This window comes from Aspergillus mulundensis (assembly GCF_003369625.1).
Source record: "Aspergillus mulundensis strain DSM 5745 chromosome Unknown scaffold_4, whole genome shotgun sequence".
In the NCBI taxonomy this organism is placed as follows: Eukaryota; Fungi; Ascomycota; class Eurotiomycetes; order Eurotiales; family Aspergillaceae; genus Aspergillus; species Aspergillus mulundensis.
In genome coordinates, this window is record NW_020797892.1 from 707,062 (window position 1) to 733,696 (window position 26,635).

General features: G+C 51.3%; 14 protein-coding genes across 14 annotated transcripts; 7 read left to right on the forward strand and 7 right to left on the reverse strand.

The window, feature by feature from the left end:
• Positions 1-335: 335 nt before the first annotated feature.
• On the reverse strand, positions 336-1,918 carry DSM5745_04771 (putative MFS sugar transporter; the record flags this gene model as incomplete). Its single annotated transcript, XM_026746787.1, has 3 exons — positions 336-437; positions 491-1,767; positions 1,825-1,918. 3 exons carry the CDS (start codon positions 1,916-1,918, stop codon positions 336-338), a joined length of 1,473 nt encoding a protein of 490 aa, XP_026604267.1.
• Positions 1,919-3,157: 1,239 nt separating this feature from the next.
• DSM5745_04772 (flavin-dependent quinone reductase) lies at positions 3,158-3,763 on the reverse strand (the record flags this gene model as incomplete). The annotated part of the gene is made up of 1 exon (XM_026746788.1): positions 3,158-3,763. The coding sequence occupies one exon, from the start codon at positions 3,761-3,763 to the stop codon at positions 3,158-3,160; it is 606 nt and encodes a 201-aa protein (XP_026604268.1).
• A 309-nt stretch (positions 3,764-4,072) lies between these two features.
• DSM5745_04773 (uncharacterized protein) lies at positions 4,073-5,563 on the forward strand (the record flags this gene model as incomplete). The annotated part of the gene is made up of 3 exons (XM_026746789.1): positions 4,073-4,298; positions 4,368-5,347; positions 5,537-5,563. 3 exons carry the CDS (start codon positions 4,073-4,075, stop codon positions 5,561-5,563), a joined length of 1,233 nt encoding a protein of 410 aa, XP_026604269.1.
• A 522-nt stretch (positions 5,564-6,085) lies between these two features.
• DSM5745_04774 (uncharacterized protein) lies at positions 6,086-7,762 on the reverse strand (the record flags this gene model as incomplete). The annotated part of the gene is made up of 1 exon (XM_026746790.1): positions 6,086-7,762. The coding sequence occupies one exon, from the start codon at positions 7,760-7,762 to the stop codon at positions 6,086-6,088; it is 1,677 nt and encodes a 558-aa protein (XP_026604270.1).
• Positions 7,763-8,443: 681 nt separating this feature from the next.
• DSM5745_04775 (arylsulfotransferase family protein) lies at positions 8,444-10,047 on the forward strand (the record flags this gene model as incomplete). Its single annotated transcript, XM_026746791.1, has 2 exons — positions 8,444-9,247; positions 9,304-10,047. 2 exons carry the CDS (start codon positions 8,444-8,446, stop codon positions 10,045-10,047), a joined length of 1,548 nt encoding a protein of 515 aa, XP_026604271.1.
• Positions 10,048-11,129: 1,082 nt separating this feature from the next.
• On the forward strand, positions 11,130-11,657 carry DSM5745_04776 (Bys1 family protein; the record flags this gene model as incomplete). Its single annotated transcript, XM_026746792.1, has 1 exon — positions 11,130-11,657. One exon carries the CDS (start codon positions 11,130-11,132, stop codon positions 11,655-11,657), a length of 528 nt encoding a protein of 175 aa, XP_026604272.1.
• Positions 11,658-12,079: 422 nt separating this feature from the next.
• Positions 12,080-14,047, reverse strand: DSM5745_04777 (uncharacterized protein; the record flags this gene model as incomplete). The annotated part of the gene is made up of 1 exon (XM_026746793.1): positions 12,080-14,047. The coding sequence occupies one exon, from the start codon at positions 14,045-14,047 to the stop codon at positions 12,080-12,082; it is 1,968 nt and encodes a 655-aa protein (XP_026604273.1).
• Positions 14,048-14,431: 384 nt separating this feature from the next.
• DSM5745_04778 (pre-mRNA-splicing factor SYF2) lies at positions 14,432-15,438 on the forward strand (the record flags this gene model as incomplete). Its single annotated transcript, XM_026746794.1, has 3 exons — positions 14,432-14,638; positions 14,699-15,337; positions 15,391-15,438. The coding sequence occupies 3 exons, from the start codon at positions 14,432-14,434 to the stop codon at positions 15,436-15,438; spliced, it is 894 nt and encodes a 297-aa protein (XP_026604274.1).
• Positions 15,439-15,574: 136 nt separating this feature from the next.
• Positions 15,575-16,614, reverse strand: horA (ubiquinone biosynthesis protein COQ11; the record flags this gene model as incomplete). Its single annotated transcript, XM_026746795.1, has 2 exons — positions 15,575-16,397; positions 16,472-16,614. 2 exons carry the CDS (start codon positions 16,612-16,614, stop codon positions 15,575-15,577), a joined length of 966 nt encoding a protein of 321 aa, XP_026604275.1.
• Positions 16,615-16,955: 341 nt separating this feature from the next.
• On the forward strand, positions 16,956-17,827 carry yaf9 (YEATS domain-containing protein YAF9; the record flags this gene model as incomplete). Its single annotated transcript, XM_026746796.1, has 2 exons — positions 16,956-17,068; positions 17,116-17,827. The coding sequence occupies 2 exons, from the start codon at positions 16,956-16,958 to the stop codon at positions 17,825-17,827; spliced, it is 825 nt and encodes a 274-aa protein (XP_026604276.1).
• Positions 17,828-18,376: 549 nt separating this feature from the next.
• DSM5745_04781 (indoleamine 2,3-dioxygenase) lies at positions 18,377-19,791 on the reverse strand (the record flags this gene model as incomplete). The annotated part of the gene is made up of 2 exons (XM_026746797.1): positions 18,377-19,438; positions 19,498-19,791. 2 exons carry the CDS (start codon positions 19,789-19,791, stop codon positions 18,377-18,379), a joined length of 1,356 nt encoding a protein of 451 aa, XP_026604277.1.
• A 692-nt stretch (positions 19,792-20,483) lies between these two features.
• On the forward strand, positions 20,484-22,074 carry DSM5745_04782 (kynureninase; the record flags this gene model as incomplete). Its single annotated transcript, XM_026746798.1, has 4 exons — positions 20,484-20,655; positions 20,711-21,048; positions 21,117-21,597; positions 21,659-22,074. 4 exons carry the CDS (start codon positions 20,484-20,486, stop codon positions 22,072-22,074), a joined length of 1,407 nt encoding a protein of 468 aa, XP_026604278.1.
• Positions 22,075-22,624: 550 nt separating this feature from the next.
• Positions 22,625-23,203, reverse strand: DSM5745_04783 (cytochrome c oxidase subunit 7; the record flags this gene model as incomplete). The annotated part of the gene is made up of 4 exons (XM_026746799.1): positions 22,625-22,731; positions 22,785-22,845; positions 22,932-23,010; positions 23,175-23,203. The coding sequence occupies 4 exons, from the start codon at positions 23,201-23,203 to the stop codon at positions 22,625-22,627; spliced, it is 276 nt and encodes a 91-aa protein (XP_026604279.1).
• Positions 23,204-23,570: 367 nt separating this feature from the next.
• Positions 23,571-26,012, forward strand: DSM5745_04784 (uncharacterized protein; the record flags this gene model as incomplete). Its single annotated transcript, XM_026746800.1, has 1 exon — positions 23,571-26,012. The coding sequence occupies one exon, from the start codon at positions 23,571-23,573 to the stop codon at positions 26,010-26,012; it is 2,442 nt and encodes an 813-aa protein (XP_026604280.1).
• Positions 26,013-26,635: the final 623 nt, after the last annotated feature.

A 26,635-nucleotide genomic window follows, 5' to 3' on the forward strand; every position in this document is an offset into this window, starting at 1 on the left:
GCAGGGATTAATGGCCATCCCTATGCTTCATGGAGCTGTTTGTGGCATTGTGCCTACCTACATTATCTGGGGAAGTTCCTGGGGTGTGGGGTAAGAGGGGTATGATGGCCAGAGCGCGTGGTCATCGATCTGGCGTGGAGCTTGAAATAAGGAAAGTGATGGAGAGCGAATATTACAAGCGAGATATAGCCGCCGGCCCGGGCGAATAACCAACCTGAGCAGACGGGAATCTCCGAGGGAGAAACTTAAGCGGTCCTTCTCCCTCTCATTCGTTTCCCTCGCAGACTAGTCGTCGCAGGATTTTTAATTCCCGACCATGACCGAAGCTATAAAGTCTATTTGGGCGTGTTGTCCCGAGATTCCACTATGGGCTCTCCGTCTCGTTCGGGACTTGCTCCGAAGACGCCCTGCATCTCCTCGAGCGAGACTTTCAGTGTCTGGACAAGGGGTTAGCCAAAGCTTAGCTAACGGATAGGACCGGAGAACGCACCTCTTTCAGAAATACCCACGAGTATAACACGATTGCGTAATTGAAGATGGCAAACATCAAGAACATTCGCCAGCCGATGTTGTCGATGGCATGTGGCGTGACCTGAGACATCATGAAATTGAACAGCCACTGCGATGCCGCTCCAACGGTGACGCCGACCTCTCGCAGTCGATTCGAGAAAATTTCGCCGACATACAGCCACGGAAGCGCACCCCAGGACATGTTGAAGCTAAATGCCTCCGCATACACCATAATAATCATGGCAATTCCTGCCGGCGTCGCTGCCGAACTGTCTCCATCCGAGCTCGGGGAATGGGTCGCAAGCACACACCCGATAATAAGCAGGAATGAGCCCATTGCGAAGGCCCCAACCATGAATGGTACCCTTCGTCCAATCCTGTCAATGACAAACAACTGAAAGATGCTGACGCCTACAACCTTCACCACGCCAAAGAAGCCTGTCACTAATTTGGCCGAACTTCCCGCGCCGACAGCTGAAAAGATCTGGGTGGCATAGTATGCCAAGGAAGTATTTCCTGATAACTGGGCACATAGCTGGATCGTAACGGCGATAAAGATTCGGTACCGATTTGCAGGCAGAAGAAGCTCACGCCAAGTGAAGCTGTCTTTAACGCGTGCCTCTTCCTCAATACCCGCCATAATCTCGTCAAATTCCTGTTGCAGCTCCGGAGTGTCTTCTCCACCCCGGACCCATTTCAGGGACTCCCACGCTTGCTCTTTTCGGCCCTTGGCCGCCAGCCATCGGGCACTTTCTTTGACTGTGGCCATTCCAATCAGCAACAGAGTGGATGGTAGTAGCTGCAAGCCCAGCGCTATCTGCCATTGCTTGGACTCCGACGGTTGGGTCTCGGACACGGCAAAAGTAACCCAGTACGCAATCATGACACCTAAGGCAAAGAACAACTGGAAACAAGCACCAAGTCGTCCGCGCATCTCCTTTGGGGCCATTTCTGCCGAGTACATGGGAATCAGAACAGTCGCCGCACCGATCCCGACACCAGCAATCACTCTACCTGCATAAAACGTCGCCAGTGTGTGGGCGTTGATGATTTGTAGGATGGTTCCAATGGTGAATATAAGCGCACTGATAACCAGGCCAGATCGACGACCGAAATGCGATGCAACAGGCGTTGTGAGGAAGCAGCCGAAAAAGGCACCAGCCTGTAGAATGGAGACAGCATTTGAATTGACCGTGGTCTTCTGCGATTCAGAGTACCGAAAGTCTCTCTGGAATGATTCAAGAGTGAGAACGCCGCCTGATACAGTATCAGAAACAGCTTTCCGAGGTCTTACAACCGGACATTGAGACTTACTGATCACGCCAGTATCAAAGGCGAAAGCGAAAGAGCCCATGCAACTGGCCGACGCCAGATAGATGGCCCTGAAGAAACCCAGCTTCCGGCCCATGATCACGAAATGAAGCCCCTCAAGACCCGAGTATGTCACTAAGGTCGAAGGAAGTTGGAGTCGTTATTGAAGTTGTTAAACTACGGATCGTGGATGAGAAGCCGGCTCTTATGTTCCTCGTGTGGACAGCAATCACGACATCGCAGGCAAATAGATGACTACCTAGGACAAGGTATCACCTCCTAGAAGCTCTGGGCTAGACAAGGGCCACAAATGAGACTAGCTTGCTCTTCGTTGGACCTAGTGCTTCGCAGTCGTCCAGACGGCATCCGCTAAGCGCACTGGACCGTAAGTAGAGCATTAATACAAGGCTGCGCATAAAGTCCAGAAACATAGACTAGTTTGCAGTTCTACGGGGTGCCTACCAGCCCCGCGAATTCTGCAGATGTGACGCGGGGAAGGCCGCATAGTACTCTCATAGATCCCCGCGGGAGTGACATCAAGGCCATGCCCGGGCATAGTGGCACAGTCAATCCTTTTCTGATAGAGACCATGGCTCGAATTGAAGCGAAGTATCAGTGCCGAAAATTCATTTGACAGAAATTGCGAGCTTTGGTCGCTAGAAGGCCTTTCCGGCCATATTCGCGGACGATTTGATGCTCTTAAAACAGGCAAAGAACGCGATCGGCAATTTATCTTGAAAGAGATTAGCGGATGATTCGAGCTGAGGACAGCTTGAACAGGAGTCACTTTCATAACATCCTACCACTACCCCATTGTGCATTCAAACACTTGATAGCATGATCGACTAACAAAGGTTGCTGGTGGCCAAGGGTTCCATAGGACTGCGGGAAATGCGGATATGGCGGACTGAAAATTGCCTCGGATGTAGCTGTCATAGATGTACCTCGTTCTACTTAAACAACGCCGTCTGCCTGGATTTTCTGTTGTGTTCAAGACTTTTCTAACACATCGGATCCTGTAAGTCGATTATCAAAGACCACCTTGCGGGGCAAGAAGCGTTTCAACCGAGTAGTGAACGATAGTCGCTTGACTAGATCTGCCGGGCAAGGCTTAATTTACTTTTAGTTCTTGACTGGTTTACCAGGCTTACCCTTGCGCTAAGTCCAATTCACGTACATCCCCTATTTTTTTTGGTAAAGAGGTCTTCATATGGTTAGAGAGTTCAGACGTAGAATTTATTAACCAGCTCCATCCACCAGCACGGAAAACACCTGCTCCTAGACACCAAATTCCCGCAATCGCCCCTGATCAGCCACACTGAGTGGAGGATTATGATCAATTCCCACGAACCTTTTCTAACAATTCCGCCAACATAGAAGACATCTGCTCCTCCACACCAAATTCCCGCCACCTATCCAGATCAGCCACACTGATCTGCTGAGTCTTTAAGCAGTCATCCAGCGTCGTAGCCTTGACTGTTAGTGCCGGAGCCGTGGGTATAATATCCATGCGCAGTCCTTGCAGAATCTGGCGCAAGTGACCTTCGGCCTTTCCACCACCCCTCCCTCCGTATGTCACAATCGCTGCCGGCTTGCCCCGCCATTCATGGAACAAGAAGTCCAGCCCATTCTTCAGAGCCGCAGGAATGCTCCAATTGTATTGCGGGGTCACGAATACAAAAGCGCTGTACTGTTGCACAGTTGCGGACCAGGCTCGCGTATGGGTGTGGACGTAGTGAGGTGTCGGATCGGTCTCAGGAAGGTGTGAGGGCACAGCAGGCTCGTTGTATAGCGGAAGACCTTGGTCGCCGAGATCAAGGATCTCGATGGCTTCGGTCTCAATGTAGGGTGCGGCACGATCGAGCACATATCGAGCGATAAAGGGATTCAGTCGAGGCTCGCGGGTGCTGCAGACCACAACGGCAATCTTCTTGGACGACATGATCAATGGGGAGGAAACAGGGCGAGTAATGGTAGTGAATCAAGGTTCTCATCTCCTTGGGGGTTTTATGAATGCTGGGATATTGCTGCTACGGCTACTGCGGATACCGCGGACATTTATGAAAGTGAAAAGGCAATCTCATGTTAAGTTTAAAGTAACCCTAACCATGGATACAGCACCGCGGAGTGGCGTTGGGAGGAGAATCTACTGTACATGGCTGGACCACCGCGGATATTGCGGGCAAGGGACATATTTTAAACGGCTGTCTTGTAAAGAATAAATTGAATATCACCAATTAAAATCCTCAACATGGTTACACATGCTACAAAGACACATGAAGAGCTGGCGAGTTCACAGCAAGGTGTCTTGACACCCAGCGTGAGACCCATCCACCAGCAGTGTTTCTATGATAAGGTCCTTATTTTTTCTACTCTTAATAACGCAACGAAATACGAACCATGGAAGAAGTATTTATTTACTGGTATTGTCTCTCTGGCTGCGGTCGCTGCACCACTTCAGAGCAATATGCTATTGCGTTAGTTTTCCTCCTTTCGTTGTCTTATCTACCAATGCCAATAAAACTGACATTATATCACCTACACAGCCGCCTTATCGGAAATCTCAGCATACTTTCACGCCTCTCGATCGCTTGTAAACCTTTCCATCGCATTTTATATCCTGGCCATGGGGATCATCCCGCTCTGGTGGTCGGTGATCTCGGAGCTCTACGGACGGCGTCCGGTCTACCTCACGTCTTTTGCCATTTTCCTGGTGGGGAATATAGTTTCAGCGGAGAGCACATCGATCAGCATGCTGATTGTCATGCGCGTTCTTTGCGGAGGCGCATCGGCATCTGTTCAAGCGGTTGGGGCGGGAACCGTGGCCGACCTCTGGGAGGTTGAGCGGCGTGGGCAAGCCATGGGCTACTTTTTCTTGGGTCCGATGGTCGGCCCGCTCATCTCTCCTATCCTGGGCGGCATCTTGACCGAACGGCTTGGCTGGCGGGCTACTCAGTGGGCCACTGTGGTATACGGCGCCATTGTCTGGCTTCTCATCCTCGTTTGCCTCCCTGAGACCTCATTCGTTCGCAAGTCTTCGACTCGAGCACAGGCACCCGACGCAAGTTCTCCCGACATTGATGAAGGTTCCATGATTTCCTTCCCTCGGATTTGCCGCATCTTCGTCGAGCCGTTTAAAGTACTAGCCTACCTGCAATTCCCCCCAGTCCTCCTCACGGTTTACTACGCTAGCAGCACGTTTGCTTGCTACTACGCGGTCAGCATTACCCTACAAACCATGTTTTCCGACGCCCCGTACTCCTTTTCGCCGATCATCGTCGGCCTTGTCTATATCCCTTGTGCCCTGGGTTCGATTATGGCGTCGCTTCTGGGTGGCCGGTGGACCGACCATATCATGCGGCGACGGGCTAAATCATCGGGTCGGTTCAATGTGGAGACCGGCCAGATCAAGTATCTCCCAGGAGATCGAATGGGAGAGAATGCATGGCTTGCCTCCTTGATGTACCCGGCGGCGAGTTTATGGTTTGGCTGGACTATTGACAAAGGTGTCTTCTGGCTATGTCCGGTGAGTTCTATGCCCGTGAGCGGTTTTTCTTTTCCGCCTTTTTCTTCTCTTTGTGTTGTCTTCTTCTGGTTGAGTCGTGCTGATTACCTCTCCAACCTTCGTTATAGTGCATTGCGACATTTTTTTTCGGTCTCGGGAGCAGCACGGTCTTCAGCATGACGTCGACAATGCTGACAGAATTACTGCCAGGACGGACTAGCACTGGCGTGGCGTTGAACAACGTCCTGCGCAATAGCCTTGCGTGCATAGTCGTGGTGGTCATGCAACCATTGATCAGTGCCATTGGGCCCCGGTGGATCTTTTCTGGATTGGCAGTTATCGGCTGGGCGAGCATCGGAATTATCTGGTTATTCAAAAGCAATGCGGTCAAATGGGCCGAGTCTATGGAAATTAAGCTAGCTAATAGATAAGAGCGGCAGCCTTTCCCTAGATTGATAGAAAGAACATCAAGTTTTGTCTCTTATTTGACATATCCAGTTCTATCGATCCATTGGTTTGCATAGCTACAATACCATACCAACGGCATACGTTTCTGATTTTAATGTGTTAGCTGTACCTACCTGTTACATTCGTGTATTGCTTGGAGACACTCGACTTCCAAGACTGCGGCAACGACCGGCTTTCATCGGTGTATATTTGAAAGAAATCGTGAGTACGGAAGAACATGCCCCTAAATCAATCATTTCTTCGGTCTAGATAAATCTCGGGCTTCAGAATGCCTTGGAGATATAACACAGCTCAGAAGGGCAGAGCCAGCCAATCATCCAGCAGATCAAGCCCTGCATCTGGGAACAATAGGTTCACATCAGTCGCCGAGTGTGATTGCAAGAGATTATCTAGTGCCGCCTGTCTGAGTCTGCTTTTTGTTTCCTCCTGGTCTTGCGAGGCACTGATCAGGTGCTGAGCGGTTGCCAGTGCCTCTCGAGTCATCTGCGTATCAAAAGTATGTGCAAGTAACCGAAGCAGATCCATTGCGTCTCGCAGAAGGGACAGCATCGGCATGGAATTGAACCATAAACACACACAAATGGTCTGGAATGGTATGCTGACCAGGTTCCACCATGGCTGCTGTAGATCGACTAACTCGCGAATCTTGCCAAACGCTTTTTTCAAGATGGTGACTGCGGTGCAGGTGCTAGATTTGTTGATAGCACGAGTGACACAGAGCACACGGCGCAACAGACAGAGACAGATGTCAGCGCAAAATGTGGCGAGGAGTGCGGTTCCATCTTCCTCGGAGACAGTGAGACGACCCAGATAATGTTCAATTTCTCCCCTCGGAACTTGATTTTCGTGATCTTCGCAACCGTCCTGCAAAACACGAACTGCTTCAACGAACTTCAAAATCCCAGCAGGCGCTCGTGCAATTTCTCTGGAGGGAAGGTGACAAGTCACTGCGCGCAGTTGCACGGGCGTAAGACCATATTCAGTTGATAAGATGTAGTTCAACGACCAGGCCGTCCAGAAATAACGCCGCCGTGTCTCAGCCTCCTCGCGATCCACATTCAATTCGTCCGACGTCGTGATCATAGATCTGGACGTCAGCTCGCGATGAAAACCCAGCACTTCGGCAATATGCATAGCCATTTGACTAGCCATGCACGCCATATAAGGTCGTGTCGTCAATCGCATATACAAGGAGCGCAGAATCCAGCCAGCCAAAAACTCCGTTCCCAGGTAAGCGTTGGGCTCAGCATTTGCCATGTCCAGAATGAGCACACACTGATCGATAAACTTAGATTCGAGATAATGGGATGGGTTCGAAAAGAATGACCCTAAGGCAATTACACCACACATGACCGCTTCCAGACCCGGTTCGCTCTGCATGGATTGCCATCTGGACTGCACTCGTTGAAAATACCATTCTCGCTCGATGAAGGCAAATGCAGATTCAACGGTGCTGAAAAACACATTCGACAAGCTGAGACACTCTTCTTCGGAAATAAGTGAAGTGATCTGGGAAACAAATTTGGTTCGGCACTCTGTGCGGATACCCATATTCCACGCGTAGGAATGTAATCGTGGGGGTGATGGATCGTCTAACTCGTGGCCGAGAACGCGTGGTAAGGCGGCGGCGCTGTGACGGCTTATAATGCGAGAGCGGCGTTTTTGAGTGACCACCGTGTCCCAGGGGTCACCCGTCTCTTGATTTCCTTGTTTCGCGGGCTGATTTTCACTGGTAATCTCTGGAGATGGCTCGTCGAGCTTCTCTACCCCGTTGGTTTGCACGGGAGAAAGCGCAGTAAGACCGACGTCGCAGCGATAACCATGACCTGCACAGGACGAACAGGGCATCCGTCCGTCGCATTTGCGCTTTCGTCGGCGGCACTCCCCACAAGCGCGGAGGGAACGCTTTCGACGATAAGTATTATTGCACTGGTCTTCTGACCAGGGCTCGACCTTGCGCTTGGGCATCAGGTTTTCCAGACCTTTGATGTTGGTAGATATCAAGAACTTACGCGTAGTCACTGTACCAACGCATCTGTGTTGTGTTTGTCCGAAATTCCTTGTGACATACCGTGCCTTACTCATTTGCCGCCCAAACCCGCCTGCCGCCCAATAAAAAGTATACCGGTATCCCCGGGGATACTTTTCCTAATTAGGGTTCTTTTTTAAAAAGCCCTGTCAAACAGTTATTTTACCCTGTCAAAGGAGACTAACTCCAGTTCTCAAGGCCGAAAGACATTCAGGGTCAAAGCATCTGCCAAAAAATAAAGATCGTCTTGATTCTGGGAAGCTGTTTCGTGATTCCCGTGCAGAATTGCGCGTCCTCTGGGGAAATCCTTGGCGATCGGCCTGTAGAAGGCTAGAAACACGGGCGGTGGAGTTGCTCTGATGCCAGTCAACTGTCGCAGATCTTCAAGTTTCAACTCCCAACTCTCTGGATGATTTCTCCCTTGTCTCTTCTTGTTTCCTCTTTAGCGACAGGACGGGAAGACATGCTGTTGATCGGTATCTTGTCTTGAATTCAGCGTTTGTTTATCTTCTTTCTGTACTTTCCAGTTAATATACCCCGTCGCTCATTCTATCACGCCGCCATTCCTTTCGATATATTCGTTCATTTCGTGCTTAAGGATCCAGATTCGGTGTTTCGAGATGGCCCGCCTTTTTCTCACAGCCTGCAGCGCATTGCTGCTGTCTGTTGGAGCAGCCGCCGACAATTTTCCGTTCATGACCCTCCAAACCGCTCCCTTCCTACCACCGCAAGTCTCAGTAACGAAGAGCGGCCACACGGATCCGGGGTACATATTTGTTGGGCCTCGTGGAAATCAGGAACTGGGAACCGCTGCCTTGATATACGATGAAGATGCCAACTTGGTCTACCAGGGACCGCAAGAAGTTACCGCTAATTTCAAGGTGCAGAAACTCTTCAACGAGGATGTCATCACCTTTTGGGCAGGGAACATGATGAAGCTAGGCTTCGGATATGGTACCGTCCACATTCTCGACAACACCTATCGCGAGATCTATACCGTCACACTTCAAGACGATTTTGTCTCTCCGGACGGCAACTCGAGAGATTCATACATCGACCTCCACGAGAGCCATGTGACACATCGCAATACCTTGCTAGTGACGGCCTACAATGTGACCCAGCACGATTTGACCTCGATTGGCGGCCGTCCGGACGACCATATGCTGGATGGGAAATTCTATGAGATTGATATTGCCACGAACGAAATTGTGTTTTCTTGGAGCGTCTTGGACCACCTGGAAGACATACCTCTTGAGGATTCGAAACAGGGCTGGGGAGATGATGTCGGGTCTCAGGAGACGCCTTATGATGCCTACCATATCAACTCGGTTGAACTGATGGAAGACGGCTATATAATCTCGCTTCGTCACTATTGGTCTGGGTATTTTGTCCACAATAATGGATCCGTTCTCTGGAGGCTGGGTGTACGTCGCCTCTAATGTCTTCTAACTCAAAAAAACATGTTGCTGATACCGAGCAGGGCGAGAAAGGCACGGGCGATTTCGAGATTGATGATAACGCCTCATTCTCTTGGCAGCATGATATCCGCATCTATAACCAGACAGAAGAGGGCTTTCAGATGAGTCTTTTCAACAACGCGAATACTCCGACAGATGAAGTCGCTGCAACCACCGGGTTGAGTTTTGATGTGGATATGGTGAATCGCAAGGTCCACACTCATCGAGTATTGAATGACACAGACGATGTGATCCACAGTGTCAGCCAGGGAAGTTACCAGCTTCTCAGCGAGGACACTCAGCATGTTCTTCTTGGCTATGGATCAATCGCTCGAGTAAAAGAGTATGACGCAGAAAACAACGAGGTTCTCACTGTCCAGTTCGGCGAGGATAATGCAGTCGCATCATATCGCGGCTACAAATGCCAATGGAAGGCGACCCCTTTCTGGAAGCCCGCCATGGTTGTCCGACGGACAGGCCCAGACTCCATTCTGGCCCATATGAGCTGGAATGGGGCGACGGAGTATGACAACTGGGCCGTCTACTCGTCAGCATATTCCGACGGGTCCGACCCTAAATTTGAAGCGATCGTCGAGCGGACCGGCTTTGAATCTAGCATCGAACTGCATGGATTACCCAGCGGCTTCCTCCAAGTGACAGCACGGAAGGGTGACATTCCGCTAGGGACATCGGAAGTCGCATCATTACAAACGGAGGTGGGCACTGAGACGGAGGTGGGCTCAGTGCAGACAGAGGCGGGCAATTAGGAAACACGCTGGTCGCTTTTCCTATAACATTGCCATGTCGTACGCCGTACGGGGAACGAGTTCGTGGCTCCCGTCTGAGCAACGGTCGAGTTGCAGCACCTACCGAATCGTCGGCCCTCGCTTTATTTAGATTCTTGTATATACCTTGCCCAATCTAAGCTCACAACAAACCAAATGTATTCTTTTCAATGCTTATGCATTTAGTCCCTCGCAATATCCTTAGATTAAGCTCTATTTACAGTCATTTAGCCGACAAACCCAACCAGCATTCATCATCCCCCGGTTCGATGTCGTGATCACGGCCACTTTCCACCATTCAAAGCCCTTAGAACCGGCTCATTTATTCGGGTTTGACAGTGCCAGATCGTCGGGTCGGCAGTCGCTTCTCTATCCGCTTTTAGTTACCTCGCCTTGAATATTGACAAGTCGCGATTTGTGGCGTGTGTTGCTCTACTTCAGTCTACATTTTACTGGCAGGGGGTTAAGCTGCTGATGCCTAGCTCGTACTACGTCAACACATTGTTACTATGCTGAGTCCAAAGTCAACGTACGACGAGCTATCTGAAGCAGTTCATGCAGGTACATCTTCTGTGCTCCCTCCGTCCTACCATGAATCGCGATCTCCCTTGACTTTGCCAAGGTAAGAAAGTGCATGGTTTGATATGTAACATGCTTCAACTGCCTCGGCCCGTCGAGCCGTTTCCAGGTTCAAAGAGGTTAGTGACCAAACCGACTGGTGATGGTTCGGACATTACACAGTCAGACAGAGACACAATAAGTCCTGTTAATTACGTATCCTGGACGGCCGCGTATGTTGCCTACCGGCAAGCACACGTTGGTAGCGGACCCGGGTGTAAATGGAACGCTACACTGGCTGCTGAGATGGCCTCACTTGCCAGCTGAATGAACGGTGAGTAAGGACAAGGATATTGGATAGGAGAGAATGGATGTGTATAAAGAGGAGCTCGAAACCGCCGAAACCGAGGAGTATCTCTACACAGAGCGCAGCGCAGAGCAAGACGGACAGACAGACAAACAATCTCCGAACAAGCAATCAAGCAAGCAAAGCCTCAACTGCCAAAATGCACTTCAACCTCGCCGCGATCCTCTCCCTCGCCCCGCTTGCCCTCGCGGGCATCCCCCGCCCCCGAATGGTCAACACCGTCGTGGAGACCAACAACATGCCCATGATGCGTCCCTCGCCCAACGAAACCATCGGGCACGCAATCGTCTTCAACAACTGCGAGATGCCCATCTACCTGTGGTCCGTGGGCCAGGACATCAGCCCGCAGTACCAGCTCATTCCGGGCGACAGCTACTCCGAGGTGTACCGCCGCGACTCGCAGAGCGGCGGCGTCGCCATCAAGATTACCACCGTCAAGAACGGCCTGTACCTCAGCGCTCCGCAGACGGTCTTCGCGTATAACCTTGTCGAGAACCTGGTCTGGTACGACCTCTCCGATGTCTTTGGCGACCCATTCCAGGGTGAGATTGTCACCGTTGAGCCCTCGGAGCCCGAGATCTGGTGGAATGAGGGCGTTCCCCCCAGCGGTAGCCAGGTGCGCTTGTTGGAGGCGTCGAATGATTTGGTGTTGAGCGTCTGCTATTGAACTTGACTTTGTGGCTAAGCTCGGGCACGAATTTGGTTTCGGATTGCCAGAATGGAGATCGGGGGTGACTTAAGGAGTCATTGGGGAGTGTCGTGGAGGTTGTAATGGCGGTGCACTAGGCAGTTTGCAGTGAGAATGTCATGTTGCTTTTTCATGAATACTTAATCAACGTTCGTAGAGTCTTTGCCCCCATAGAAGAAACACACTCGCATAGCTCTCGACGTACTAAGGCATGCGTCCGTTAGTTTTACCTCGAGCTGCACTCTCTCTAAATACACGGCCACTGCGGGTAGATACCTTGCTCAGTAGCTAGACAGAACTACAACCATCATACCAACGCAAGACCACACGGTCGACACAGGAACAGACGCTGCAGAAGCATACAATTCAACTTCAGCTGATCCGTCGTAGGACGACACACGTTAGGTCGATACAGTTGCCGGCTGCACCCCTGCCTCAGGACCTTTTCTTGTCTGTCCCGCTTCTCTGTCTTTGTTGAGGATCAGATCCGGACAGGGATCCAGTTCAAGGCGGTATCCTCTAATGCAGATAGTTGGACCGAGTGCCCAGGTATCCTGAATGGGATGTACTACCATGATTGATCTCATGAAAGCGGGCTTAGTGTAAGCTGAGAATCCAGTAGAAGGATCGACCTTTCCTCGCGATGTACCTGCATAGACAACCAGCAGTCTACCGTGAACACGATCCCAGGCCACCATGTAACCAGAGTGTTCCAGCTGGGGTGACGCGTCGGAACCATCCGCGGAGGATGATAGTTTCTCGGTAAGAAGGTACCCAAGTTGGATCAAATGCAGTGTTTGTACAAGCTTGACGAAGGCGCTCTGCTTCTCGCATGCAATGACTCTGGCCAGCCCTAAATTCGAGAGTAGTGGGTCCTGGGAAATGTCGGATGCCGATGAAGCCCTGCCGAGTTCCAGCGGTGAGCGCTCAGGTGCCCAGTAAAGTTTGGTGTCATAGTTTGGCCAGGTTTCGATGGAGATAGGTATCAAATTTCCCTCGTACTCGTCCAACAAGTCGGCAATCTTCCCAAGTTCAGCAGGGGATTTGGAGCATCCACGAGCTCGAATTTCCGCAACCAGTCTTTCAGCACTCTCGTAGCCAGGACTATCCCCGTCCATGTCCAGCACTGGTTGGCCAGTAGCAACGCGGCTGTTCGAGAGCCCAATGTGGAGAGACTCGTCAGGATGCAATTCCCCAAGCCAAGTAATCCCAAGCTTTTGCTCGATTTCACCCAGCTGGTTATGCAGGAGCCTAACAAACTCGCCTTCAGTGACAAGATGGCCCAGCACACTGCTTATGGCGTCGTCCTTTAGAAGATCCCTCGTGCGTTCGAAATTCGAGATACCGGGCAAAGTACGCCAAGCCAGCGATGCCTGCTTTAGAATATCCACAGCCTTTGACGATTTGCCGGCATCGACAAGAGACATGGCATAGACGTACGCTGATCTAGCCTCCGGGTAAGAAGGAACGGTGTTGCGAGTGAGGCCCTTGAGATATCTTTCCCATATTTGCTTCTCCAGACGATCGATCTTAAGCCTAACGAGCAAAGACAGGTATTCTCCCACCTCCATGGGAATAACATCCTTGCGCGTCCACCAGAGTATCTTGTTTAGGCTTGGACCGCGGCTCCCAGTGACCAAACGACGTAAGTTGTCTGTATTGTGCTTTGGATCCTGAAATGACAACGCCTCAAGGGTTGATAAGAGATTCCGCACCAGGTCAACACTTTCTGACAGCCTTAAGTATTTATTACCAGTAGAGAGATAATGCTGCTTCAAGTGATGGCGCAAAGCGGGCTCGGAAAAGGCAGCACATGCGTAGCGCATGCCCATAACATGAACGACTCTGAGATTCGGACTACCAATCAGTTTCAGCCTCTCCTCGAGCCCGTTGATGAAGGCAAGAATTTCCGCGTGTGATGAACTGCCTCGCTCGCAGTTTTTCAGCGCTTTTGCCAACGCCGCCGATGAATTAAGGAAGGCATGGGTCTTGCCAGAGTTGCTGATCACATTCTTCTCTATGAAATGCCGTACCTTTCGAAGATTTCGCGCGTTTGCCAGGGCATACGTCGGGGTGCTTCTTGAAGGGCCGCCTTTGGTTTTCACAGTGCGAGGAGTCCATAATGGGGCTGGCGTGGAGTTCAAAGGCCAATCTTCCAAAAAGACATTCACAAGTTGCCGCTCACCCGCCGCGTACGCCGGGCCTGCCCCACCGGTCAGGGCAAATCTGAGTAGCTGTGACTGCGGAGGCCCAGGTCTGTCTGGTATGATCGCAGAAGAAGCGTGGCGCAATCCGGGTAGAGCAAGCGGTAGCCTGTAGACCACTCTACTAGATGGCTGCCGGAGCCAGCAATAACCAGAGCTAATCATCGAAGTTCACAGCCAAAGAATAAACAGAGCCACAATGGAGTCGGATGTTGGTAAACACATGCCAACCCTTCCCCCTCACGGGGGAGCGTGATCCGCTGACTACGCTGACAGGGATCATGGCCGGGGTTAAACAAAGGGAATGGCCTAGCCCTACACGGAGGCTGGAGCCTGCACGATCAATGCCTGCCTGTATTATTAGCCTTTCACCAAGCCGTATACCGACGGAACGACTATTCAAACAGGCGGTCTCTGGTTGCATGCCTATCTAGGCGGTGAGACGGGCGGCCATTCCCTCCGTAAGGCTGGGGCATTTCTACAACGTTTCATCGGGAATCTCCATCCAGTCACTCGCTCATCCTCACAGCAGTCATATTTACTGGCGAGATGTCAGCCCAGCAAGACTTGAAGCAGCCTCCCATTGAGGAGAGCGAAAAGGGCGAAGAGAAGTTGGCGACACCACACACGGAATCCAATACGTCAGATCGCCTGGAGGAGACTTCCAACACGGAACAGACAGGCGACAAGGAGGATAGCACGGCTACAAGGGCCCGCGACCGAAAAGAGAGGTTCAAGGCACTCCAAGCACGCGCAGTAAGTGCTACTGACTCCCCGGTGAACACGTTCATTTCGCATAATCTAACCCCATGGCAGAAATCCGCGAATGAACGCAATTTGAAAGAGACAGCCGCCGAAACCCAGCGTTTAGCAACCGACCCCTCCCTACTATCCTCGCTATCGCGCAAACATGCCTTTGCCTCGCACAACCTACTCAAAGCTGACACAGAGGCTGCTGGAGAGGATTTCGAGCGTAAACGCGCATGGGACTGGACCATTGACGAATCCGAGAAATGGGACAGGCGGATGGAAAAAAAGCAGCGCCATCGAGACGACGTTGCATTCCAAGACTATACTCAGGATGCGCGGAAAGTGTACAAGAGACAGCTCCGGGAGATCAAACCTGACCTTGAAGGATACGAGAACGACAAAATGGCAGCGATCGAGAAGGCTGCTGCAAATGGCGACCTTGAGATTGTCGAAACCGCCGATGGGGAAATGATTGCGGTGGATAAGAACGGCACGTTCTACTCTACGGCGGACACGGTTGGATTTACCGAGAGCAAACCCGATCGCGCTGCTGTCGATAAACTAGTTGCGGACCTGAAGAAGGCCGAAGAGGTCCGTCTCAAGAAACGCAGAGACCGCCGCGGTGGCGATGATGAAGGCGACGTTACCTACATCAACGAGAAGAACAAGCAGTTCAACCAGAAGCTGGCTCGTTTCTACAACAAGGTTTGTCCTCAGTCTTCTCCAGTGCTCCAAGGATCAAGCTAATTTTCTTCTAGTACACCACCGAAATACGTGACAGTTTCGAGCGAGGTACCATGATATGATATGATACAATTATTATACAGTGATTCGCCGCGTGCGGCCGCTACCAATTCATTCAACACCAAACAATGACGGGTCGTCAAACAGTTTTTCCAGGCGAGCCATTGCAAAGACTCCGTCACATTCCAACGGCGACAATCACAGCATACTCTTTCTCCACGCTTTAGTGGCCAAAGCCTCGATCTTCCTTGGTCCGACGGGCCCGCTCACAGACGGATCTTCCAACGCTTCGACCACCGCCTCGCCTACCATGTCAACTTGGAACGGCTTATCCACCATCGATCCGAAGAAGTCCAGCCTGTTACCCACGAGCGCATTGAACTGCGATGCAACGAAGCCACCAAGCGCTATAGGCAAGGTAAACTTCCTGCTCGAGTCGTACATGAACGGAGGGCGCACGAATACAGATCGCAATTCTGGGAGTTGGGAGGCTATTGTTGTTTCCGCTTCTCGCTTGGTTGTGATGTACCTGCTCGGAAGCATCGGGGCACCCGATGAGGCGGATATATAGAGGAATGTCGAGGCGTGCTCATTCAAGGACTCCTGCGCCAAAGCGATAGCTTTATCATTCCCGAACATGTTAGCCTTGCGTTTTGCCACAGTCCCACCTTGGTACATACCGGAATCCCTGTTCATAAGCTCATATGTAAACTGGCCATCCCTTTCCTGCGCCTTGAGCGCCTCGCCCTCTTGCCTTTGAAGAGGATTCTGGCTCCCGCGTTTCGAGGAGCTGAAGGCCTTTCGTAAGCCGGATATGATCGGTTCCCGCCCTTGTACCACGCCCTTGTAATCGGCTTCAAGAAGAATACCCATGCTGTGTACCACCGCGGTCGCATCTTTCAAAGCAGGCTTGTACGTCTCTGGCTTTAGGATGTCGGCTTTAGCCCATTCCACCGACTTTGCCCAACCAGGACGCTGGGAAGAGCTTGTGACGGCATCCCATCGTGGTTCTCCCGATCGACTGTTCGTGGAGAATATTAGATGCCCCGATAGACTGAACTGGGGAGAAAAAGGCGCGTACCTAAGAGATGTTACAGACCAGCCTCTTGCGACTGCTGATTTGCATATCCTTGACCCTGAGCATGGCCAGGTCCATTAGCACAGTTTATCTCGACGAGCGCGGCGCAAGTACCTAAGAACCCATTTCCACCGGCAACAACAAGCTTTTTCGTCGCCATTTTTTCGAGGTTCAAATATGATTGCTGGATATAACTCTGCAGTAGCCGATTTGATTCTGCGGACTCACTTGCAGGATTGGCGCATTCTCATGGATGAATATGACGCCAGAACCCACTGCGGAAGAAGCTCTGCCGGAGCTGGATCGCACCACCTTCTGGAAGGTTGCTTATCGGAGTCCTTATCGCAATATCACGTGCTGGCTTTAATTGGTAAAAGACGCGCTCGGCCAGGGTCCATCTTCATCGCCTCTAACCTTGCGCCTTTCGAGCTTCCACGTTTGCGAGTTACACCAAACCAATCTACGTAGCTCTATACGCCTCTGGGTACTGTGTTTTACGAGATGCCCTCTGCTACGGGTACTAAGCGTGTCAGGGTGAGTATCCAGCGAAACCAACGCAGGGAGCCAAGACTGACCCAAAAGCCATCAGGGAGTCTCAATCTTTCGACCATTTGGTGAGTTCTTGCTTCTCTTCTGCCTCCCGTGGGGAAATACTTACAAGTGCAGTCTTCGGTAGCGAAGCGCAACCTTTCGACCCGGCTACGAAACCAAGCGACGTATCCTCAGACCACACCCACCAATGGCGCGTGTACGTCCGCGGCGTGAACGGCGAAGACATCTCCTACTGGATTAAAAAGGTTCAGTTTAAGCTCCACGAAACCTACGTACAGAATGTTCGCACCATCGAGCACCCGCCCTACGAAGTGACTGAGACCGGCTGGGGTGAATTCGAGATCCAGATCAAGATCTATTTCGTGCCGGAGTCCATGGAGAAGCCGCAGACTCTCTGGCATCCCCTGAAACTTCATCCGTATGGCCCTGATGCGGAGGGCAAGAAGGAGCGGCGGGAGGTGGTTGTCAGCCAGAATTACGAGGAGGCCGTGTTCAATGAGCCAGTCGAGCAGTTCTACGAGTACCTTACTGGGGGCTCTGGGGCGCAGCAACCGCATAAGGGGAAGAGTGGGAAAAACGCGAAATCGGCGCAGCAGCAACGTGGTAATGGTAGGACGGCGGAGATACCGTACAACGAAACGCCCGACAACCCGTATAGTCGGACAGCGGAGAATAAGGAGCTTGATCGGCTGGCGGAGGCAACTAAAACTGTTGAACAACTGATCAAGGATGAGAAAGAGAGGCTTATTGCTCGAGAGAAAAGACTAGCGGAGTTGCGCGAAAGCGAAAAGGTTACTACGCAGCCGACAAAGAAGAGGTAACGGTTCTGCATGAGCCGCCTCTGAGGGCTGAAAACACCTTTATTCGGTTTTCGTTAATAAAGCACATCCAAGTCCTTCCTAATCATTTGGGAAGAATGTCCGCGTGCTCGCCATAGTGGACGCCAGAGACTGTCCCGACCCTTCTCATTTTTAGGGATCTATCATAATCCAGCCCTATGGAAAGGCATCAGCAAATGCGGCGCCCGGTCTTGGCCGAACCCGAGGATCGTGTCTCATGGGGCGAGATGAGCATGTTCCGTTCCGCAGATTTCACCTGCATGTGCGTGCATTTGCCAATACGGCAGTGGCCAATATTTCCTTTGGGTAAAGCTCCCCTTGCCCCTGGTTGGCTGGAGCTGCTAGGTCAAGCAGCAATATCTCGCTCTTCTAAGGCCTCCTGCATGTATTGGTGTAATAGCTAGACAACGAATACATATTATTGTATGGGAATAATGCCAGGCAAATCAAGAAAAGTGCCTTGTTCTCGCTAAAAGTACAATAACAAAAAGGTGTATCTCTATCCAGCAGAGTCACGCAATCAAAAACCCTTTAATCCGCGAAGTTTGCCGCAGCCTTGGTATCATCCCGAGTTTGTCTCAGGAACGGAATCAAATCGGTTCCTCCTGTGCCGCTGACGCCAGCTGAGACCTTCTCGTTTGAGTCCTTCATCTGGGTCTGCGTCGTTGAAGCCAGGTTCATCCTGACAGGCGTGTTCTCTGGAGGAGGCAGCTTCGACGCCAGAATAATGTACCTTGTCACGATCTGGACGTGCTTGTCACGGAACGATCCGAGGGCCATGACGGCGGCGTTGTATGCGTCCCGAACGGGTGTGCCGAGCTTGCAGCTCATAGCGTACGGACGGAGGTTGGCGTTTCGAGTGAGCATTTCCAGGAACCGCCTGTGGGGGCCGGGCATGTAGTTTCGCATTTCCTGCATCGAATGGTCAGAATCGCTCATACTCAGCGGCAAATGGGTAGCTCCACGAACCTGGATGTATGGGGTTTTGCCCATCTTCGCCCTCGGAAGCTCAGCTTTTGTTGGGCCTCCCATGGCTGTGTGCTCGACACCGAGGAAGATGTCGAAGGTCTGAATGAGAGAGCTTTGAGCGTTGCTCCCGCCGCTATACTGGAGCCATTCGCCCTTTCCGTTTCCTTGATCAAAAAAAAGACCGTTCGGTAGGCCGGCTGAAGCCATGTTCTTGCTTCCGGCGAGGTAGGGTCGGAGGAGGTGGAAGAAGACGGCGGGGCGGTTCTTCTCGTACATTCGTTCCAGGATACGAGCCAGCTCATTGAATCCTTCGCTGATCTGGTTGAGATAGGCGACGATCCTCTGGTTGTCGCCGACGGCCACGGCTTGGATGGTGTTAAGCATCATTTCAATGACCCGGGCTCCTCTTGCTTCCATGGCGACGGACACCATGAAGAACCACTCCTCGTCTTTGGTTCCTGTGTATGATAGTGTCACTGACAGGTTATCGGCACAGGTGAGATCGTCGTTGGGTGACGAAGTCGACCAGTTCCATAGGTTGAGGGCTGCGTAAGTGGCCACGGGAGGAAGTTCTAGGTGACTTGAAACTTCTAGGTAGGGTACTGAGATGGCTGGGGGCAGAACCTGTCAAAACACACCAGTGATTAGCAACCGTATCAGAGGCCCAGGGATGGAGTACTTACATCTTTTGGAATTTCGCCTCCCCAAACATAAGCATGTGTGAGGTAAGAGAGTACCACATAGGCCCTCCTCCATTCTGGCTTGGATTGCAAGTTTGCGGTGGTGAGGACGGGCAGGCTTTCTACGGCCTGATGGATGGTGCCATCTTGTATACTGGCTGTCAAATCCCGGGCAACGGCTTCCCACGGGGCGTAGTAAGGATCCGGTAAACATTGCAGAGGGGGAGCCTCCGGGAGGAAGCCGGTTTGAAGAGAAAACTCGTACTCTTCAAGAGAGAAATCTGGTGAGGAAAGCATTGTGATGTCGGTTGATGTGTGAAGTGACACTGGATGTGAGGATGTAATGAAGATGGAGTGGTCTATTGAAGTATGAGGCAGTCAAAGCATGCATAAACCACCCTTCTTAAATATGGTCGACCCAACGTAATGGTATTGCTTAATGGCATGACAGAAGCGGGCCCGGAAGACGCTCACTTGAATCTTATCTTCAACTTTTTCCTAACGTCCATGCTCAGTAAGTGAAGGGCATCAGCCGCCGGAAAAAACACAGGCGAGTCATGGATTGTGTCAACCCCTGCACTGATCTCCGAAAAGTGACCGTCATAATTCCGGAGATAGGCTAGATAACGATGATCCAGACAGGATAGGTAATCGAAGACCAGTATATCGACAACTGTAACCAATCGAAGAAAAAGCGATATTGATGCCAAAAGCATAGTGGGCACGGAAGACATCCGGGCCAGGGCCAGAGTCCTTACTTGGCGGGGGCGGACCAGCATCCGGCTTCCCCAACTCCATCAATCACTGCCTTCGGATCCCGCCGATCTCGCCGTATACGACTTCAGGAATTCTTATCGTCGTATCGGTTATGCCTGGTTCCCCGCTATAAAGGTCCCGGGCAGGGAATGCTTGAGGTCTCAAGTATGCTTCTTTCTTTTGCGTAACCCTTCTTTCCTTGAATATACCCTCTCCTCTCTCGTCTCTTCATCATGTCCAACCATGTCAACGGCGTTAACGGCGTGAAGCCGGTATTCCCAGAGAATGCTGCTACAAGGGAATTCGCCAAATCGTTGGATGCAGCTGACCCTCTGGCTGCATTCCGCGAGAAGTTCATCATTCCCTCCAAGTCCAACATCCAGTCCAAGAAGCTCGCCAAGCCCAGTACGTGCCATTACGCAACCCAGTGCACTTCGTTTGCTAATATATGTTGCGCCAGACCTCTCACCGGAGCCATGCATCTATTTCTGTGGCAACTCGCTCGGTATCCAGCCCAAAGCCACTGCAAAGTACATGGAAGCCCACCTAGACACATGGGCGTCTATCGGCGTCAACGGCCACTTCACCAAAATTGAGGATTCTCCCCTCGACCCATGGTGGGTGATGGCTGAGCAAGCGGCAAGCTCAATGTCAAAGCTTGTCGGAGCTGCGCCAGAGGAGGTTATCGCAATGGGAACGCTTACGTCAAACCTACATCTGTTACTGGCAAGCTTCTACAAGCCCACTGCCACCAAGCACAAGATCCTGCTGGACTGGAAAGCATTCCCTAGTGATCATGTAAGTTTCACCAGACTCCCAGAACTTGTGCCGTTTATCCCGAACAAGTGACTGATATCAATATTTAGTACGCCATTGAGTCTCATATCGCTTGGCACGACGGGCTGGACCCGAATACGTCCATGGTACTCATTGGCCCTGATGAGGGCGAGTATGAAATCCCCACGCAAAAGATCCTCAACATCATTGACGAGCATGCCGATGAAGCTGCTCTGATTCTTCTCCCTGGTATCCAGTACTACACTGGACAGTACTTCGACATCCAGACCATCACTGCTTATGCACACTCGAAGGGACTAATGGTCGGTTGGGATCTGGCCCACGCATTCGCAAATGTTGAGCTGAAGCTCCACGAGTGGGACGTGGACTTTGCAGTATGGTGTACCTACAAGTACGGCAACGCTGGGCCTGGATCAATGGGCGGCCTTTTCGTTCACGAGAAGCACGGAAAGGTTGACTACAGCCAAGGCGAGGACGCTCCTCAGTTCCGACACAGGCTCGCAGGATGGTATGGTGGTGATCGGTCCATCAGGTTCAAGATGGATAACAGTAAGTCAATGTCCCAGCATCTACCGTTGAATCAGGAATATCCATTAACATACGTCTTCAGAATTCAAGCCCATCCCAGGAGCAGGCGGCTTCCAACTCTCAACATCCTCTGCCACAGATCTCACCTGCCTCAACGCCTCCCTTTCCATCTTCGACCAAACCTCGATCTCCGAACTGCGCCGGAAATCTATCCACATCACCGCGTATCTGGAATACCTGCTATTGGAAGACACAACAGACGAGACCCGTCCATTCCGCATCATTACCCCCTCAAACCCTGAGTCACGAGGCGCCCAGCTGAGTTTACTCCTCAAGCCTGGCCTTCTGCACAAGGTCGCCGAGAAGCTGCAAGAAGCTTCGATTGTCTGCGACAAGCGCGAGCCTGGCGTTGTCCGCGTTGCACCTACTCCGCTGTACAACACCTACACTGAGGTGTGGCAGTTTGTGGAACAGCTCAAGGCTGCTTTCCGAGAGTAGTCTGGTTTGCGTTCTGTTGGCATTTTTGGAAGGCGTATACATTGTTTCGGTATAGATTTGTATGACTGGTAGAGCTTATGGTAGCATGATTCTTATATATCCAAGTCCTTTCGGTATTGGTTGAATGAAATCTATACATAATCACTTGTCGCTAGGTCAATTCTCAGATCAGCGGCTATATTTGCGCGCCTCGAAAGAAGGCTTCGAGCCATCTCTAACAAAAGGGCTGGCATACATACACGAATGTGCAATGCTTGGAACGCTTGCAAGTTGTATACGCACCCCACCAACGCACAGGATGTGAAATGCTAGGACGAGATTACGGGTATCTAAGGTGATATGAAACTGAGGAAAAAGTTCACATTGGGGCTCTAGCTTATATACAACCTCGGAATCACCCACTCTACTAGCCCATAATAACTAGAGGTACACCGCCAATCGGCTCCAGCAAGGCTGTATGAATAATCGGAGCATCAATGACACAGCGGGTTCAATCTATTTCTCGCCGAACCAGGTCTTGTGGCCCTGTTGAGTGAGCGTTAGCATGTTATCAAACCGGATCAGGCTCTACTCGAGTCTTGTGGTAGCGGGCATTTATGGACCCATGGGCAAAGGGTTTACTAACGAAGACCATGCGGCCCATGGCGTAGGTGCAAGCTAGAATGGAGTCAGCGATAAGTGACCCAATATGTCATTTCCAGGTAACTCACCAACACCCATGCCGTAGACGGAGATGAGGTAGGGGTACATAACCCAGCCGGAGCGAGAGGTCTAAACATAGGATATCCGGGTTAGTTAATTGTCGTAGTCGTCGCAAGGGAAGAGATCGCAGGTGGGTTGTTTGTGCGCGGACTGACCTTGTACCACTGGCGCTTGCCGTCGTGCTGCTGGAAGAGACGCTGGTAATAAGGGACGCGGTTCTCGCGGAACACGAACCTGCACAGGAGTAAAAGCGAAGTTAGCAAGTTGGGTATCTCAATGAGGTGGTTTCCCCGAGTCAGAGCTCGGCCAATTGACCAGGGCATCTTATGATGTCGGCTCCGCGGTCAACGGCGAGCTGTCTGCGACGACTGAATATGAATTGCCAAAGTATTACTTACACGGCCATACGAGGAGCGGTGCGAAGCATTTTGACGGTGTATGAGTGTGAGGAGGAGGGGTTTGTAAGAGGATAGTACGAGCGCAATGACGGATCGAACGATCAGTTGATGTCGAGATGTGTGGGCCCGAATGCAGCTCCTGCACGTGATTCTTTCGCCGTTCAAAGTCGCTGTCTTACTAATGGTGCGCTAACCTGGACCTAGTCAGTGCTGGGAAAGGCGGCTTTCTTCGGCAGAAGTCCGATGAATTTCTGAAGCTGGCGCTGGAAGCACTGAGCTTAGGATTGCTGCTCCGTTTCTTCTGAGCAATCACACCAACATCTCTACTCGTGCACTGATGAGACAGGATGATCAGGTCGCTCTTAAGTTCTAAGCATCATTTGCCCTTCCAAACTGATGCGACCGGCTCTTCTCCGATTGTTGAAGAGGCCATCGGCGCTCTCAGTCCTTGAATCCTTAATATCGTCTCCGCCTGTCATCGAGCACTTGGAACCCCAGCTGCATGAAAAATGCCTCCGTTGCTACTCGTCCGCGTTCAAGCCGTTGTTTCGCCAGGCCCGACGGTCACGGCCACCGCCGCCAAAGAATGGAGCTTCCAATAAATCGAAGAGACTTTCGAAGATCCGCTTGGCCCCCATTGAGCCTCACCCAACGAGTGATGCGAAAGACAACGACTATGCGAGTATTGGGAATAAAGTACTAGGACCCTGGAAAGACCTAGGGTTACATCCAGAAAGACTGGAGTACGAATCCGACGTTGGACATACCCACGACATCGGCACTCGCCTGGTGGATGATCCCGCTCATAGAGACGATATTAGTCTTTGGCTAGAATTGCTTCGGTACCGGCAACGGCACTATGGGGACAAGGGAGTCTTGCAGATCTGGGAGGGAATGATGAAGCGGGTCGGCGGGCTACAGCTCCCTGTAGAAGGGGAGACTGCGAATTTCTTCTGGCAGAGCTTTGTGGACTACGGGCTAAAACACGAGGCGTTTCTCAATCAGGTCTTGGAGCACGCATTGGAACTGCAAAATCAGACAGGCAAGCGGTGGTCGAAGCTATACCAAAGCATCGTGGGTTCGTTCGTTAAGCTTGGAATGGAACGGCAAGCCGTAAAATGGCACAAGCGTGTTCAAGGTGCCCACGGTCCTGCTAACGATGATGTCGCCGGGTGCTTCACATTGGCCATGTCCGACTCTGACATCTCTGAAAAAGTGTCTGGTGGTTTCCGGGCGCGGATGGCCGCCTTTCGAGCAATATGCAAGCATACAGATGGCCACCGGGTATACGGCCATGTGATATCTGCTTTGATGGCTAGCGGAAAGTCCAAAGAACTACTTCGAATGCATGAATTTCTTATCGGTCAAGGCGATCACCCCCGTTCCCTCGAGGAGGTGCAACCATTGCTAGAGTACGTGCGGTATTTCTCCAACAGTACCACGAGGAGCAGACTGCGGCGTTACTTGGACGAACGATTTGCACCTGAAGAAGCAATTGATTCCGGCATGCCCTGTGCAGTGGAATCTGCTCCGGAGGTGGATGTCAAATCTGAGTCTGACGATAATGGGTTGAAAGACGAATTTGGAGCTCGGATCTTTGCTACCAAGGCTCTATCTCTCGACATGATTATCTCCGGTTTAAAGACGTTCCGTGTTTCAGCCATCGGTCCGCAGTCATTGCGCGAATTGGCCAGGCGAGCCGGTGGGAGCCAGGATTTACTAGCAAAGCTTGAGCAGCTTGAGCAAAGCAATATTTCTATAGGGAACAGCGTTTTCGTCCGACTCCTGCGCCAGCTTGCCAGCTACCACGAAGAAATACTTCTTTCCGACCTGATCCACAGTGATCAACATCATGACGTGCTTGAGGATGCTGAGACCCAATCGTCACTACTAATATCACATTATGCCGCTGGAGATTTGCGACAATATAATCTTACCCTGGTGGTACTCAAAGAGCTGCTTGGTGAAGGTCCAGAGATGTTGAGAATTCATTTTCAAAAACATATTGCAGCCGGGGAGAATGATTTGGCCGCCAGCATAGTGGCTGAGATGCTCGCTCAAGGCTCTACCTTGACGAAAGAAACCATGGGTTTCATGATCACCTATCTTTTTGGCCCCCGGAGACCAGGGCGTAGGCCAGTCAACCAGCCCAATCTCCGCTCGACACATACCCTACAATCTGCTTTCAAATATGTACAAAACATTGCATTGGCAGGTACGAATGTTCCCGTGGAACTCTGGATTGAAGTGGTCAAGCGATATGGCATGATCGCACGTTGGGGGGAGTTGCGCGCCTGCTGTCTCTGGCTGACCCGCCGCTATGATCCCCGAGTCCCGGGGAATGACCCGTTGATCCTGCAACGAATCTTCAACCCACAAATGCAAGAAGCAATAGTTAGCTGGGGGTTCATCATAGAGCCACCCACCATGTTACGGATGAAGGGCTTCCACGCGACCGGAATGCAGGGTGAACCTTTGGTCCCATTTGTTCGAGGCATATTGCTCCTGCGTGAGCTGCGAGAGAAAGGTGTCCACGTCAAGTCATCACTCATTGGTCAAGTCAGCGAGAGGCGCCTTATTATGCTTTATAGTCAGACGCCTTTCTTTTCCAACCGAGCCAGGAACCGTGAGTTACGGAAGGAGAACCCTTATCTACTCTCTCGGGTAATTGAAGATATCAATTGTGCCTGGGGGCAGCCGTATCTATATGATCGTTTACGAAAGGAGTCCTTGAAGTCGATTCTCCAGAACGCTTCTCCGAAGCTCACGCCTCGACATCGGGCCGATCGAGCTAATATGTGGAAATACATGGACAAATACGGCGATATCAGTCAATAAAGATGAAAAGTGACAATTTGCCCAGAATATAATACAATAATGCTGTGTCTTAATCTTGATACCTAGAGTTGAGCCCCGAGTAAATGTAATAAGACCGCCAAGCAATTAAGTCACGTGCATACCTAGTGCCTAGGAAACGAGAATGTTTTGCTCCGCCACACAGCTGGCGTGTCCCAAACGTCAGCTCGGCTGCCGATTCGTCTAAGAATAGTCGCAAGAGCCCAGAGTCCAGACAGCTTCAAAGTCGCGTGGAGCGACTGGACCGCCAATTCTCTCGTCTGTGAACGACCAAGAGTCTCAGATCCGATGATACACCAATAATGACAGCTCTGGTCCCACCTGTATTGTGTCCAGAATCAGATCGACGGCCATCAGCCCTCATTCCAAATATAACGTAGTGATGGCCATGGAATACGAGTCATTCCTCCCTTTTCATTTTCTCTTTCAACCTTGAACCTTCCTTTGATGACACTGCCTACCTAGGGTCTATCGGTATACAGTGGATTTACTCAGTTCTAACATTCCAAACTGCAGCTAGTCTGCTGCTCCATTGCCAAACGATATTCCAGGCCCCTTCTCCCCAAAGTCTTGTCAAACAAGACACTTCGCTGTTCCATATCACA